We start from the raw sequence: 15,838 nt of genomic DNA on the forward strand, positions 1-15,838 counted from the left end.
TATTAGCACTCACTCTGGACTTGTGATCGTATGTGTGTCTTGTGTGTGTTTAATAATGTGTTTATTATTTTAGGACTGTTACCCTTGTTTACAGTGCAATACACATTGCTGTGTATTATCATTTGCAGTCATCACGACCTGGATTATAAACAGTATCAGTTGCCTGTGAGCAAAAGTGCTGACTCAGTTTGCAATCAAGAGCACCTTTAGACTATGAGAACAAAGTTCAGGGTGCACCCTTTTCATACACACGTCTTTTTAAAACCTGTGAATCCATTTATTTTACCATCTGCGAAAGGAAATGGAAGGTCAAGGTAAATAATTTGTGCACCTCTTTTTTAAATCGTATTAAGATTGTTGTTATATATGGTGTTTAAAACACTGCAGTTGATATTGATTCACAAGTAGGTCTACTTCTTTACTTTTAGAAGTAAACACAATTTCAGGTTTACTATCCCAGTGTTGCTGATACACTGGAGGCTCAATGAACTCCTCCTTAGAGGAAACATATTCGAGAATTGAATAGTTTTCTTTGAATTCACTTGAAATTGCATTCATGCAGGTAAAGGAATGCCTCCCAAGATCACCACTGAGCTGCTTTGGCAGTTGCGCCAAGCAATGAAAAACAGCAAGTATATCTCGCAGCCTATACAGGCTTACATTGTGCCATCAGGGGATGCACACCAGGTACTGCAGCTGCTGTAGCTGTTTCCACATTTATCTTGTCTGTTAGAAATCAATTGAATTAAGCAGAGTAATTTGGTGTGAGCATGTTTCATTCATGTAAAGGTGAATTCATTAAGGCACTGTATGCAGAAGACAACAAAAATAATTTACGATGACAAAAAAAAAAACATTTATTTTCTGCAGAACAGAACACCCTGCAAAGTTTACAAGAAAAGCATTGCGTTACCTTTTCTATGTCCCTTGTTGTTGATATTGCAGCGTTTATTTAAAAATGTTTAATTACACATCATGGGACATAAATCAACTGGGCAATACGTTTCTCAACGATTACTTAGGAGTGTTCCCCAGGAGAAAAAGGATAGCAGTGTATCCAGATCACACTTCCTCCAGCAACAATGCTTGTTTTCTGCTCCCACAATATGCCACTAGTTTCAGTCAGAGCACCAGCTTTGTTGCATGAGGGAGCACGGGCTGGACACATTGGCGTGTTTAGAAGAAACATCTCTTGATTTGAAAAAAAACAATTTCATTATTTTAATTACCTATTATTATATGTAAATAAAAAAGTATCAAAACTATGTTGATATGGACAACAGCAATTGCAGCAAAATAAAGTAGTGTGCTTATAAACATCACAGCAGGTTCTGTAATGCTTTTTATAATGAGGCATAAAAAGAGGTAATTCTCCATCAGAAGAGAGGTGAATTCTAGTTGTAAGCCTTTATAATTAAGCAAGGATGAGCGCAGCACAAATTAATGTTTAAAACCCCTTTCGAAACGCTAGTTAATTGCCACCAATTAAAAGATGGATTTCTAAAGCTGCAGAATGAGTTTATTGCAAGGACAATCTCTGATTAATACAGAATAGCCCTGTGCAGCCTGTGATTAGCAGTGCAATCTATTTTCCAGATATGGGCATGCCTGACCTTTACCTTAATGAGAAGAGCAGTGGTACTTATCTGTGTGTATCTACTTATTTGTCCTCCTAATGAAAGGGGAAGTGGCTAATCAGTGTGCTTGTCACAGGCTGCCTTGGTCTTACTTCTCCTAATTAGTGCTTTCTCTCCATATTTCTCCCTCCTCTGTTTTCCAGAGTGAATACATAGCACCGTGTGACTGCAGACGGGAGTTTATCTCTGGATTTAATGGCTCTGCAGGTACCGGAGCTGGTGAAGCTGTTAACCCTTCATTGTCGAGAAATGTATCTCAGCTTCGCTCCTTTGTTCAGTTATCATGATGTTCTTATTATGCTGGGAAGATGGCCTGAATGGATTTGATTTTCTCTCGAAGCATTCAGTGTTAATCATTAAAAAAAACAAAGATTATAGTTTGAACAAAACAGATTGCTGTGATACCTTGTTCCTTGTTCAGTAGCTGATATTCTAGTTTAAAATAAGTTTTAGAGAGAAGATATTTAACACAAAACAGGAAGCCAGTGGATGGGAACTGGTGTAGACAGAACAACGTCTGATTGAGATACTGTACATTGATTGACATTTATTCATAGCTAATATTTGTCATGGTGAGTTCAAGTAGTCTGACCTATAGTTCTTATGCCTGAATCAAATAAGCTGTAATATTTCTTTGCAGGCACTGCTATTATCACGGAGAAGCATGCAGCAATGTGGACAGACGGGCGCTACTTTCTGCAGGCTGCCCAGCAGATGGACAAAAACTGGACTCTCATGAAGATGGGTAATTTTTTAAATCTCTCCAACAGGATCTAGCAGATGTTTTTCTTCTAGTCATGATAGTTCAGGTTGGCTGGGTTCATATTTTGTCTTTGTTGAATAGTTTCCAGTTGGATATCATTCTAAGTGTCCTTCTATTAAAGCCTCATTGTTATTCTCTAATCAAGGTTAGATGTGGTATTTTTTGTGCAGGTTTAAAGGAAACTCCCTCCCAGGAAGATTGGCTGCTAAGTGTTCTTCCTGAGGGTTCAAAGGTTGGAGTTGATCCCTGGATCATACCTACAGGTCAGTAAAAGACGGGTCAAATAATACAGCACTAGCATGAGACTCTTTCCACTGGAAGTGACACATTTGATAGATTCTAGTAAACAAGTGCAGAAGAAGAAACAATAGCAATATCTTTTTTTTTGTAGAATTTTTTGGACTGTAATGCATCTAATATGTTTCCATTTTTTAACCAACTCATTACTGTAATACCAAATACATTGCTTTAAAAAAACAAAATCAAAACACAAGCCGTATTTATGTAATTTGAGACCTTACATTTAGACTTACATTTTGTGATTCACAAAATTAAGAGTAAGTTATCAAAGCAATACAGTTAAAGAGAAAATGAAAATAACAGGTAGATGCCAGTTAAAAATGCTCCAAAAAAGTTACAAAATAGCCAGTCCTCAAATGAGGACAATGGTAGACAATCTCTCTCTCTGTTCAAATGCTTAAACATAGTGTTTTTTTTAATTATTATTATTTTTGTATGCAGATCAGTGGAAACACATGTCTAAAGCCTTGACCAGTGCTGGGCACTCTCTTGTCCCTGTTCAAGAAAACCTAATTGATCAATTTTGGACGGATCGATCAGCCCGACCCATTTCACCCTTAATAGTTCTGGGACTGAATTACACAGGTGAATATAACCTGCTCATGTTTGATAAATATGTGACATCCCTATTTTGTGGGATTTGTTGAGTCTTATCAAACACAAATCAAAACAACAACGCATCAACGGAAAAATAAAAGAAGTAAAATGTATACAAACCTAGACAGATGTACAATTTAGTCAGTACATATTTACAGACTTTTCAAAGTTAATGCAGTGCAAAGTACTGTGAAATGTTTGACTGGTTTAGCCCACGATATCTGCCTGTTTTAAGACACACTTCGGTACACAGAGGAATTATAAACTGGTGGGAAAATGCACTGTTTTCTTTTTAGGCATGACTTGGCAGGATAAGATCACATCGTTACGGACAAAGATGGCTGACAGAAAGATCACCTGGTTTGTTATCACAGCATTGGATGAAATTGCATGTAAGTAAGGGGGGCTGCATGGCATAAGAACTACAGTGTGTGACCAGGAGAGGTGGAGGATGAGGAGATATATTATATAAAAGGTCAAGAAGAAATATGTTAAAAGTGAAAGATCTTTTGAGGTTAGAGGGGTGATAGGATTTTAGTGATCAACAACAGTTAGACTTGATGTGTTGCCCACTTATCTTGCACTCCCAAATGGTCTTACAAATACTTGAGTGAAGCAATATAGTGCATGCAATATTCTATACTGCTCATGCTGCACTCCGAGAAGCTCTGAACTGCTTATTAATTAGTCCTCTAAGGTTTGCTATTCATGCTTTGTTAATTAGTTATTGTGTCCTTTGATTGCAAAGAGGCATTCTTTAAATACAAAATATGAATATGTTATTAATTTGAAGATGTTTATAGAGAGAAACCCTTTGCATGTACATGCTGTTTCCCAAAATGTCCCGGTCTTGAAGCTGAACAGTTGAGCTTTTGGGGGAAATTTAGCCCTGGTTAAAGAGCTTGAGTCGCTCACTTTTGTAAACAGCTACTTATACTGGAATGTTGTTTCTGTTTTCTTTTTGTAGGGCTTTTTAATCTCCGTGGCGCAGATATTGAGTATAACCCAGTTTTCTTTGCCTATGCCATAATTGGGAGACGCTCCATCAGGTAAATAGTTGGTGCTGGTGTTATTGCTTTTACAGAAATCATTAGTTTTTACTGTATGCACATCCATAGCCTCCTCATTATCACCTCACCTGAAGGTTGGGGATTGAGCTAAATGGTAAGAGGAGGAACAGTTTGATCGCACTTGCCTGCATGGAGCCAGAAACTGAATTGGGATTGAAAAAGTGACCACTTTTATTATTTAAAAGTTATGAAAAAGGTGTACAGTGTGTGTGTGTGTGTGTGTGTGTGTGTGTGTGTGTGTGTGTGTGTGTGTGTGTGTGTGTGTGTGTGCGTGCGTGCGTGCGTGTGTGCGTGCGTGCGTGTGTGTGTGTGTGTGTGTGTGTGTGTGTGTGTGTGTGTGTGTGTGTGTGTGTGTGTGTGTGTGTGTGTGTGTGTGTGTGTGTGTGTGTGTGTGTGTGTGTGTGTGTGTGTGTGTGTGTGTGTGTGTGTGTGTGTGTGTGTGTGTGTGTGTGTGTGTGTGTGTGTGTGTGTGTGTGTGTGTGTGTGTGTGTGTGTGTGTGTGTGTGTGTGTGTGTGTGTGTGTGTGTGTGTGTGTGTGTGTGTGTGTGTGTGTGTGTGTGTGTGTGTGTGTGTGTGTGTGTGTGTGTGTGTGTGTGTGTGTGTGTGTGTGTGTGTGTGTGTGTGTGTGTGTGTGTGTGTGTGTGTGTGTGTGTGTGTGTGTGTGTGTGTGTGTGTGTGTGTGTGTGTGTGTGTGTGTGTGTGTGTGTGTGTGTGTGTGTGTGTGTGTGTGTGTGTGTGTGTGTGTGTGTGTGTGTGTGTGTGTGTGTGTGTGTGTGTGTGTGTGTGTGTGTGTGTGTGTGTGTGTGTGTGTGTGTGTGTGTGTGTGTGTGTGTGTGTGTGTGTGTGTGTGTGTGTGTGTGTGTGTGTGTGTGTGTGTGTGTGTGTGTGTGTGTGTGCGTGCGTGCGTGCGTGTGTGTGTGTGTGTGTGTGTGTGTGTGTGTGTGTGTGTGTGTGTGTGTGTGTGTGTGTGTGTGTGTGTGTGTGTGTGTGTGTGTGTGTGTGTGTGTGTGTGTGTGTGTGTGTGTGTGTGTGTGTGTGTGTGTGTGTGTGTGTGTGTGTGTGTGTGTGTGTGTGTGTGTGTGTGTGTGTGTGTGTGTGTGTGTGTGTGTGTGTGTGTGTGTGTGTGTGTGTGTGTGTGTGTGTGTGTGTGTGTGTGTGGTGTGTGTGTGTGTGTGTGTGTGTGTGTGTGTGTGTGTGTGTGTGTGTGTGTGTGTGTGTGTGTGTGTGTGTGTGTGTGTGTGTGTGTGTGTGTGTGTGTTTGTGTGTGTGTGTGTGTGTGTGTGTGTGTGTGTGTGTGTGTGTGTGTGTGTGTGTGTGTGTGTGTGTGTGTGTGTGTGTGTGTGTGTGTGTGTGTGTGTGTGTGTGTGTGTGTGTGTGTGTGTGTGTGTGTGTGTGTGTGTGTGTGTGTGTGTGTGTGTGTGTGTGTGTGTGTGTGTGTGTGTGTTTCGTAAGAGAATTGTCTTTTTATTGAAGCTAATTCTTATAGTCTACGGAGGATCTTCAGTAAGCATACTGTAATTTTACAAGTACTATTTGCAGTATATTTTGGGGATGGTAATTATTGGGGCATAAAATAAAAATGCCAGTCATTTTAACTTTCTGTGACGTCATGAAATCAAGTCAAGGAATTGTCAGGTTGCATGGTGTTACGAATAGTTCAAAGGGTTAAGACCAGGTGATCCACTCTTTCTCTACTGATCTTTTCACTTCCATCAGCAGTGAATTAAAATATATAATTATTATTGGTGCTTTCCGCTTTCACAGGCTTTTCATAGATGGAGACCGTATGGCTGATCCAGCTGTGAAGGAACATCTGCAGTTAAACTCCTCCTTTAAGCCTGAGCTCAAAGTCCAAGTTCTCCCATACAAATCGATCTTGACAGAGCTGCAGGGCATTTGTGGTGGGCTTGGTCCGAAGGAGAAAGTGTGGATCAGTGACAAAGCCAGCTTTGTGCTGACAGAGGCCATTCCAAAGGTGTGTAGAACCACAGAATAAATTCAATAACAATTCAGCCATGTTTCTTATGGTCAAGTCATGTGATCTATATCAGTTGCATGCTCAGTTAAAAAAATAAAATGAAATCAAAAAATTGATTTTTGAGCCAATACGTTTCATATGATGGACAAGCATGCACTTAATGTGGGTGTGGTCTCGGAATCTCTCATGTCGTTTGTCTGATGACAAAGCTTTGATGTGTACTGATTTGACTTTTCAAGCGCTAACTAAACAGGTTTCACTCGTTGTAAAATCTGAATTAAAAATCAAAATTTTAATTTGCCTCTACTTCTTCTACCCTTTAGATCCACAGATCCCCAATTACATACACACCCATATGCATCACAAAAGCAGTGAAGAATGCCACTGAAATTGAAGGCATGAGGAGGGCACATGTGAGTAAGACCATGCAGAATCCACTCATGCTTAGCAGTATTCAATATTAAAGAAGTGACTATATGCCAGTCCAAATGTAATGTCTCTATTCATGTCATTTTTAGATCAAAGATGCGGTTGCGCTCTGTGAACTGTTTGCATGGTTAGATAAAGAGGTATGTTTGTTTATTTATTCATTAGGAATGAGATGAGTTTTAATGAGTTTGATACGCCCACGACACTGCTGCATCATTCCTCCCATTTCCGTACCCGTTCTTTAGGGGAACACATTGTCCAGCGTAGTAACTGCCTGCAGCTCCTTTTACTTACCTGGCCATGTGAGACATTCGTGACGCCCCCTGTGGCCAAATTTGCTGGCTGTTCATTCATATGATTAATACATTTGCTGATAGCAGCTTAAGCTAAAGTAGACAACCTTTTTTAAAAAAACATTAATTTTTTTCTTCCAAGGTCCCAAAGGGGACAGTGACAGAAATATTAAGTGCTGACAAAGCTGAAGAACTTCGCCGGTGAGTCTGAAAACACCATCAGATTACCCCCCCCCTGTCCCTCAGGGTATTTTTAGGGTAAAAGGAAACTCTTACATTAACTCATACATTTTTTTCAGTCAACAGAAAGACTTTGTGGGCTTGAGTTTTCCCACAATTTCTGCCGTTGGACCGAATGGAGCTATCATTCATTACAGGTAGCAAAACAATTAGATATGTAATGCAATTGAATATGGTGTTGGGTACAGCTGTACTGTATAATGGGCACTGCTGTGCTTTCTTCCTTAGTCCACTTCCAGAAACCAACCGGACCCTTAGCCTCAATGAATTGTACCTGATAGATTCTGGAGCTCAGTTCAAGTAAGTGTATTGACAAGCTAACATTTACCAGTACATATTTGTTGATTGCTAGAAAAAACATTTTGATAAAATAAATATGCGTCCAACTTTAAACATACGGTATTAATAGAATAAAATACCTAGCCTTGAACTGCACACTAACATTTAAACATCTAACCCTTTTTAAATTCAATCATGTTTATACAAGCTGCTTTGTTTCACAGGGATGGAACAACTGATGTAACCCGGACAATTCATTTTGGCACCCCTACAGCTTATGAAAAGGTACAAAATGGAGCCTAGCACCTTGACATCTGTTTGTAGAAATCCCTCAAGTCTTTATATGGCATACTTGTGGCATAATAAAAAAAAAAGTGAACAGTGTGTGTTTAAATATGAACAGTTTTTGGTAAGTTCAGATATCATTTTGGAAGTTTCTCTTTTTGTTGATGACTTTACTAACCAGTTTATTTTGTATACTTCCTAGGAATGCTTCACCTATGTCCTGAAAGGCTACATAGCTATAAACTCTGCAGTTTTTCCCAATGGAACCAAAGGTACTTGTCCCGAGAGAGCTACTGGGTAAATATGTGTTATGAGGGGAAGTTGCCACTTATAGCCAAACATGCTATGCAAGCTGTAATCAATTCCTTAATTGGATTCGATGTATTACAGTTACAAATGATTTATCCAACTGTACCCTGCCATTTACTGCCAAATGTGACTGGGGAACAAGAGGTCAAAGAGGGGTGAATTGCGTGCTGAGCATTGTATTGAACCAAGTTGTTCAGATCCCAGTTATTTTTCCTTACTTCACACCTCTAGTTTGGTACTTCTCAAATCCAGGTGCAAATGATTTAGGCCCAGTTTTAGTCTGGTTCAAGCGAAAACAGACCATTCTGATTGCAGCCTAGCATGTCAGAGGTACAGTAACTTCACACAATGTATTTGTAAGGGATGTTGCGTGCTGATGTGCAGCACTTTGACTGTAGGTTGATTCTCTCTGCTCTGTGATCTGTAGGGCACCTTCTGGACTCATTTGCCCGCTCTGCTCTCTGGGAGTCTGGACTTGATTACCTTCATGGGACGGGACATGGAGTTGGGTGCTTTCTGAACGTCCACGAGGGCCCCTGTGGAATCAGCTACAAAACCTTTGCTGATGAACCTCTTGAGGCAGGAATGATTGTCAGCGATGGTAAACTATTTTAATTTCTGTTCATTTATTGTTTTAACTTTGAAATGCTACTGTACATATTCCCTCATTCACAGCTAGTTTCTATGGTTTGTTTGGATCCCCTTTTATCCTTTTGGGTTGATTGCTTTTCTGGGTAGGATAGAATGTAATGTTGCATTTCTGCTGCAAATCAATCTGTTCAAGCAGCTGAAACCCCCTAGCAGCATTAGGACCAGTATTGTGGCTCAGGGCATTTAACTGCAAAAGGGGTTTTTACCAGCCCTATCCGTGGGTCATACTGCTTGAGAAATACCATGATTATATCATTTACCATCATATATAGAGCAGTATAAATAAAGGGTTTTTATATTTTTAGAACCTGGATTTTATGAGGATGGGTCTTTCGGAATTCGAATTGAAAATGTTGTACTTGTGGTTCCTGCTAAACCGAAGGTGAGTTTACAGTCTGGTAGATGTTCTTGAGCATTTTCAAACCAAGCATTACCAAGTCACAGTTTACATTGAGCTTGACAAAAGCACTGGTTACACAGTGCATTTTCGTTCTTTCTTTCTTTTTTTTTTTTTTTTTTACGTTTAGTACAACTACAGGAACCGAGGCAGCCTGACTTTTGAACCACTTACTCTTGTCCCCATTCAAGTAAAAATGATGAATACTGACATGTTAACGCAAAAGGAGGTAAGAACAAATTCACCACCCAACATTCATATGACATACATCGGCACCTATTAACTGGCTTGTATGTTGCAAATGTATAATGTGCTGTTCTGGACAGTACTGTACAAAGTCCCCTCACCTGCACATGTTCTTTGTTTACTGATTAGTGACATTATCCTAACCCCTCAATATCTTGTACCAGCCTGTAATAGACTCCAAGACATTTATTATCCTGTATGCTTTGTATCATTGAAGGTCATTGACATTAATCTTGCACCGGAGGTGAAAGCATAACACATTGCTGTTTTTTCTTGACGATGCACCTTGTTGTTTTGTGCAGAGAGACTGGGTGAATGAGTACCACAAGCAGTGCAGAGAGGTGGTGGGGGCTGAGCTGGAGAGGCAAGGTCGGCATGCTGCTCTTCAGTGGCTGATCAGGGAAACTCAGCCCATTGCATAACTGCACTGCTCGATTTAAGAGTTTAATCTAACATGGAGCAGTGAATGGAACAAGGTCCTTTATCTTATAAAAAAAGTGACAGTTTAAAAATCTTGTGACGATGATGGCTAAAGTTTCCACAATTTTTGCTTATTTTATAAAAAAAAAAAAAAATGCATACAGATTTATACGGTTTTGTTGGAGAAATATGCACTTTAAGAAATTATAGTTTAAAAGAGCAACTGTTCAGTACTGTTTAGTTTGACATTGCTAGTGTTTGGGTTAATTTAGTTAGTTAGTAAAAGTCAGTTTGGGTTTAATATTAATTACTGGAGCAGGTAGACAGATGGTAAGGGGAAAGCTTTTGAAGTGCCCCAAATGGCAATTTAAAAGGGACCCTGTGTTTTGCCAGAGAGAACATTTTGGGGGCTAAAACCTTCGAAAGCTGAAACAATCTCCTGCCTTCCTTATCTTTATAACATCAGGGTTTCCCGAGTGGAACATCAAGCAGGCTTTGATGTTATAATCCCTTCAGGTAATAAAATGACAGTGGACCCACTTGGTCAGTGATATTCTCATAGGTTGAGGAATAACGGGTGCTGTCTAAGAGAAGCTGTATTAAATCCCCACATTGTGTTGGCTTGTTGATTCTGTTTTGACTTGTGCTTAGGGAAAATGGAATACCCAACTGTTCGACTGTATTGAATAAAATATCTTTATTGAAATCTACAATGGAGTTCAGAATCACAATAATTATTTATACTCACAGATGCATGAAGAAGAAAAGAACACTAACTTCTAACTAAACGTTTATTTTAAAACAACAGGTTGATATAATAATAACAAATGTTTAAAATATAATGTGTTGATTCTCATATCTTAAAAAAAAAAATTATGATTTTGTTAATCATTGACATTATAAAATATAGATGCTGGGATGCGATTTAATATCGGAAGGAAACAGTTATTTGCAACACAGACAAATACAAATTTAAACATATGTAGATTTTCAAGTATAGTAATTCTAAAAGGAGCTCCCTGATTAAATTGTTCACAGAGCTCAGAGCCTCTACTACACTCAGTTTAAGAGACCCTCAGGGATAACAATTACTTCAGTTCTGTTTTCTATAAAACCAATCAGAGACTCTGAGCTCAAATCAGAAAAAAATGTATTTGCTTTAAACACCAGGTTGAAGAGGTTTGGGGGCCTTTCCCGTATTCCCAGTCTACATTGTTAAGAGAATCTGGGAGTGTAGAATATGGAATATTTTAACATTTAACATGCTTAAGAGTAGTGACATTGTGAATATATTTTTGGAATTGCTACTGATGCAATCTCTCCTTATCTCATTGCTCTTCTTTCTAAATAAAAGTCCCTCTAGACATTTAGCATGACCCTTTTGCAAACGGGCACACTGATTTGTCTCTGGACAGGACTTTGTCCTGCTATATAGAGCTGTTGTGGCCTCATGAGCATGGTACAGAGTGCATGTTGCATGTACCTAATCTCGCATGTCCTTTATATGTGTGCTGGGTCTCGTGAGCTTTCACATGGGGATTGGGCAAACCTCTTTGGAACTTTGCCAAGGTTGCTTCCTGGTTTAACCAGCAGGCTTGAAAAAAAAAAATCTTTTTTCAGACAAACCTGATTCACAATGAATTAGGTTAAAATATCAGTCCTATTTAACTGAGTGACATCTGGAGAAAAACATTCTATTTAGCACCCTCAAAAAGGGGGTGCTTACAAAAATGGGTAATTAACTAAATTTAACAAAAAAAAAAAACAGTCAAAAGGACAAATAAATGAGGGAACCAAAATAAACCGTGCAGAGCACGCTATTTAGAGACTACTGGTTGACAAAATCCATCATGTCACTAGTGGACTCCTCGTGGGAGTGCTCTAAAATAACCTGGTACCGGACCAGGTCTCTGAGCATGGCTCCTCAGTCAAAGAGACTCTCCCTGGTGATCTTGCACTTCCCAGTCTTGTAGATGGCCAGTCTACCAAGATCGAGGAGCAGATTCACCAGGACGTCTCTCTCCGAATATCAATAGTGGTTAGATTTAGATGTAGGGATTACAATAAGAAGAATTCATGCAGATCTATTTTTCATTTAATCTTTTAATTATAAATCACTCCACTTTTTCTGTCTTTTCACATGTGTCGAGCTAATGCAATAATACCTAATACAACATGGATTATTATTATTTTTGTTAGCTGCGTTAACATTTAATTAATAAAATAATGAGAGTCAAGATAATGTTGAAATAAATAATAAACAGCAGGACACAAGCTGATGTTTAATGTGTCATAACTTAAAGCTGTTATACATGAATCATTTTTTATTTATGTCATTTTGTATTTAGTTCTCACAGAATAAAAAAATCTGGCCAAATCTCTACCTGCCATATTTACAATACTTACTTCCTCAGTAACAACACCTGCTGTAGTCTTCATTTTAAAATACTTGCAGTAGATTGTATTTTTGTCTAATAAGACACACATTTTAAAGTTATAATTGAACAGTAGCTCAAACCCCCAATTTTAATACATTTTTTAAAACTTGGTTTTAAAAGTGTTAAATTCATTGCTAGTCAAGGGACTGGAAACTCATCTCCTCCTAATATTATAGAGATGTAAGCTTCCCCACACTTCCCCTTTTAGAGTTGCATGTAAAATGTGGATGGGTCCTGGATAACACCCCCCAGCTGTTCAGTATCACTGAGTTTATCACCGTGTAACATCATATTCTGAAATGGGATCTGATCTTCCTCCAGCATCACGTTGCTATCCTCCTCAGCAACTGCAATGGGGTTGCTGTAGATGAAGTAAATCTGTGAACTGTCCTTGTAAGTATCCTGCTTTCTCATTAAGGGTAATGGATTGTGAAAGCTGTGGGTCCTCTTCACCCCTTTGATATGCACCGGGATCTGTCCTTTCTCATGGGCGACAGTGTTCTCGTACACCCTGGCCTGTCTGAATTGCCTGTGAAGTGATGATGAAGAACTCAATTAGTGTTTCTTAAAATAAATCTATTCAGCTCCTTAACCAATGTCTTCAAAGGACTGGGTGACATAAAAGAGAATGCAAAGTAAGAAAACAATCATTGTTTTATTCCTTTTTTGGGTACGTCTCTGTTAATGATGATGAACACTCTCTCCCAACTTTGGTTGTTATAAATAAGGACAAAATGGCACATCTAATGTAACTGTATCTAAAATAAACAAATTGTTTTTCAGGAAAATATCAGACTAGCCTTTACAGACAAAAGATAATCACCAACTGAAAAAAAACATTAATAAAACAAAACAGCAGATTATAGATATTGTATTTATATTGTAATTGTGTCATTCATTTCATACAGGCTTAACCCAGAACTGAAGGCAACAAACTCCCAATGAAGCAGATAACTAAGGCTTAGGACAACATTTCCAGTCATTTTTCACTGTAAATGTATCAATGAACACAGATTAGTAAACTGCATCTCACCTCCTTCTGTTGTGGTAGGAAAAGCTGCAGAATATACCAGTAAGGGTCAGGATACACAGGGCTAAAGAGATAATCACGATGTTAAAGGCTTTAAACTCTGAAAAGAAAGAAATGACACATACATGTGTATCATTAACTATGTATAAAATTACATAGAAAACAAATTATTGATTTAAATAGAACTAAGCGCATGCAATTCCCATGGCATCAAAAGCCTATAAGTAGCTCTGTTTGTTTTCAAACACACTTTCTCTTGACAAAGGCATGGAAAACATACCAAAACGCTGGGAAGTTGCATTTATTTGCATTGCACTTGTTTTGTTATCTTCTACTGGTCAGTGTTTTGTGTTTGTACTGTCAAGGACTCAAAGTGCATTCAGCAAGTTATGTAACTGACAAGTTAAATGCACATATGTTAACTTATATTATTATACTAGGGCTGGGATGAATATACAAATAAATAACATTCCATTCACACTAAACAGCAAAAAAAATAAAATAAATAAAAAAAACCAAAAAACTAATTTATCAACAGTTAGCACGAATAAGGAGTTATTGGTGCTATAGTACTATAATGTATAAACAGAACAAGTAGCATACTGTATGACAAAACATTCCTACTGTGTTCAGAGTGAGATGATTAGGGTTATAAATATAAAAAATGTTTTATAAAATGTTTGACTTTGGAGTCATCATTATTCGACCAATGGGAAGCATTCTATTTCATCTATTTTTTGCTTTGTGCTTTCACGTAATTTGATTGGCTCTTTTAATGCTGAAATTTGCATATTCCCAGATTAACATTACAAGAGCCAATCAAATCGCGTGAAAGCACAAAGCGGACAGCGCTCATTTGCGTACAAACTCCAGATTTAGCAGGCCAGTTAAATATTTAGCTAAGTGTTAAATCTGTTAAGAGATTTAATATTTAATTCAATATGTAGCTAAATGTTAAATCTTGTAACTAGATTTATAAATTATATCTGAATGTAGACATTTAAAAAAATATTTATTTTCACAACATTTATAAATTTGAGAGTGTACAACTTTAACTTTTTTATTCTGATTGTCTTTATAAAAAAGAAAGAGAGAAACCAAGCTATTTGTCACAGTAAAATACTAAATACCAAATGTTTAAATCGTTCCAAGGAAGTGTGATTTGGTTATTTTTGTAAATTTCAATAATTTAAGTGATTTACATTAGTCCTTCTTCATTTAAGCCTTTATTTTATAACTTGCATGCCTGCTATCCCTACTGTAGAGTGTATACACTAATATAAAACATGCAATCTTTGCAGATTATTTTAGTTATATAGGGTATTTTAGATAAGCTCACTGTACTGTACTGGGATTGGAGTGTAACTCTGTACAAGTTAGACTCCTTTATAAACGATGCACTTACCAATGGAAGCATCATTCAGCTCTCTGTTAGCTATCCCCAAGTCAGTGGTTTTGTTCAAACTGAAACCGCTTGCAGTAGCAGAGATGTTCCCGCTCATGTTGTCATTGAAATTATCCAAATGAATTCAAATAAATGTGAACCAAGCAGTTTCAACAGCACAGCCATGTGACTGAACTTACCCGCATATGTTGCCTAGGAAACTGCTTTCTTTTGTTGTTCACATCCCTTCTCCTCTCTTGTCCTCTTTTACAATTTATTCATTGAATCTTTGGGGAGCGGTGCCAGTTGGCCGCTTGGAATACTTATAACACTGGTAGGAATCAGTCCATATAAAGCAACCAGAATGACATGGCATACAGTACAAACTTTAAAACTTTGAAATATCAATAAACTGGATGGATTCCCAAAGGATTGATCAGTTTATCTTGTCATGAAACTCTCCGGATATATTTTATTGCCCAATACCATGCGGAATCATCATAAAAGGATCAACAGAAGGTTGGCAGCATTCCGAGAAGCCGCAGCATGCGTGTTTTGTCTGCTTCTGGTTACCATGTCACTATGGGGGACAAAGCACTGCTGTGAAAGTGCTTACAAGGGACCAACAAACACTCCATTCTCAACTTTTTGAACAATGAAGCAGACAAGTGATCATTTTTAAAGATCCCTTTCCCCAGGCCTTATATATAATTGAGCAATGCATTGTATTTAATATAAGAATAGTTAATAGCCAAAAACAAAGAATATTTAATAGCCGGAAAAAAAAAAATAGCCTACACTAGTCATTTGTATCCCACCAATGAGGGGATTTTGCACAATTAATTTAAATTCAGACAAATGATAATGGTGGACAAAATATAATAAAAAAGGAATGTCATATTGCTAGAGTTTCTATTATACAACTGTATGACTCAAGCACCTACCCTGAACCCATGACCTTGCTGAGTTGTGGCCTGAAGACTAGTGTCTATTGTGATTCGCATACCTGTCAACAAGGACCTAGGCTAAGACCACATACTGTAGCTGCAAGGATCTCTGATGACGTTGACAGGTTGATCTACATATCTTCAT

At 38.1% G+C, this 15,838-nt stretch overlaps 2 protein-coding genes across 3 annotated transcripts; one reads left to right on the top strand and one right to left on the bottom strand.

Annotated features, from left to right (window-relative positions):
• Positions 1 to 227: 227 nt before the first annotated feature.
• On the top strand, positions 228 to 10,566 carry LOC121321582 (xaa-Pro aminopeptidase 1-like). The gene is made up of 20 exons (XM_041260587.1): positions 228 to 314; positions 563 to 687; positions 1,781 to 1,844; positions 2,278 to 2,382; positions 2,571 to 2,663; positions 3,142 to 3,285; positions 3,594 to 3,689; positions 4,265 to 4,346; positions 6,132 to 6,342; positions 6,669 to 6,758; positions 6,864 to 6,914; positions 7,210 to 7,268; positions 7,367 to 7,444; positions 7,536 to 7,607; positions 7,811 to 7,871; positions 8,074 to 8,143; positions 8,608 to 8,781; positions 9,137 to 9,213; positions 9,359 to 9,457; positions 9,777 to 10,566. Exons 1-20 carry the CDS (start codon positions 302 to 304, stop codon positions 9,894 to 9,896), a joined length of 1,884 nt encoding a protein of 627 aa, XP_041116521.1. The 5' UTR covers positions 228 to 301; the 3' UTR covers positions 9,897 to 10,566.
• Positions 10,567 to 10,830: 264 nt separating this feature from the next.
• Positions 10,831 to 14,931, bottom strand: si:dkey-246e1.3. 2 transcript variants are annotated; one of them, XM_041261431.1, is made up of 3 exons: positions 14,768 to 14,931; positions 13,366 to 13,426; positions 10,831 to 12,861 (listed from the first exon to the last, which is right to left on the bottom strand). In XM_041261431.1, the coding sequence occupies exons 1-3, from the start codon at positions 14,862 to 14,864 to the stop codon at positions 12,537 to 12,539; spliced, it is 483 nt and encodes a 160-aa protein (XP_041117365.1). In that variant the 5' UTR covers positions 14,865 to 14,931; the 3' UTR covers positions 10,831 to 12,536. The 2 variants fall into 2 exon arrangements, with proteins under 2 accessions (XP_041117365.1, XP_041117364.1); XM_041261430.1 differs by having other exon boundaries at positions 13,366 to 13,462; positions 14,768 to 14,923.
• Positions 14,932 to 15,838: the final 907 nt, after the last annotated feature.

This window comes from Polyodon spathula, chromosome 10, assembly GCF_017654505.1.
Source record: "Polyodon spathula isolate WHYD16114869_AA chromosome 10, ASM1765450v1, whole genome shotgun sequence".
Lineage (NCBI taxonomy): Eukaryota > Metazoa > Chordata > Actinopteri > Acipenseriformes > Polyodontidae > Polyodon > Polyodon spathula.

What these genes read in the sequence shown, in the direction of transcription:
- LOC121321582 (XM_041260587.1), top strand. An exon ending in TCTGGGACTGAATTACACAG is followed by an intron (nt 3,286 to 3,593) that starts GTGAATATAACC and finishes TTTTCTTTTTAG; the next exon opens with GCATGACTTGGCAGGATAAG. An exon ending in ATTGGGAGACGCTCCATCAG is followed by an intron (nt 4,347 to 6,131) that starts GTAAATAGTTGG and finishes CCGCTTTCACAG; the next exon opens with GCTTTTCATAGATGGAGACC.
- si:dkey-246e1.3 (XM_041261430.1), bottom strand. Translation starts at nt 14,864, where the DNA reads ATGAGCGGGAACATCTCTGCTACTGCAAGCGGTTTCAGTTTGAACAAA. An exon ending in GCTGAATGATGCTTCCATTG is followed by an intron (nt 13,463 to 14,767) that starts GTAAGTGCATCG and finishes CTTTCTTTTCAG; the next exon opens with AGTTTAAAGCCTTTAACATC. An exon ending in TCCTACCACAACAGAAGGAG is followed by an intron (nt 12,862 to 13,365) that starts GTGAGATGCAGT and finishes ATCACTTCACAG; the next exon opens with GCAATTCAGACAGGCCAGGG.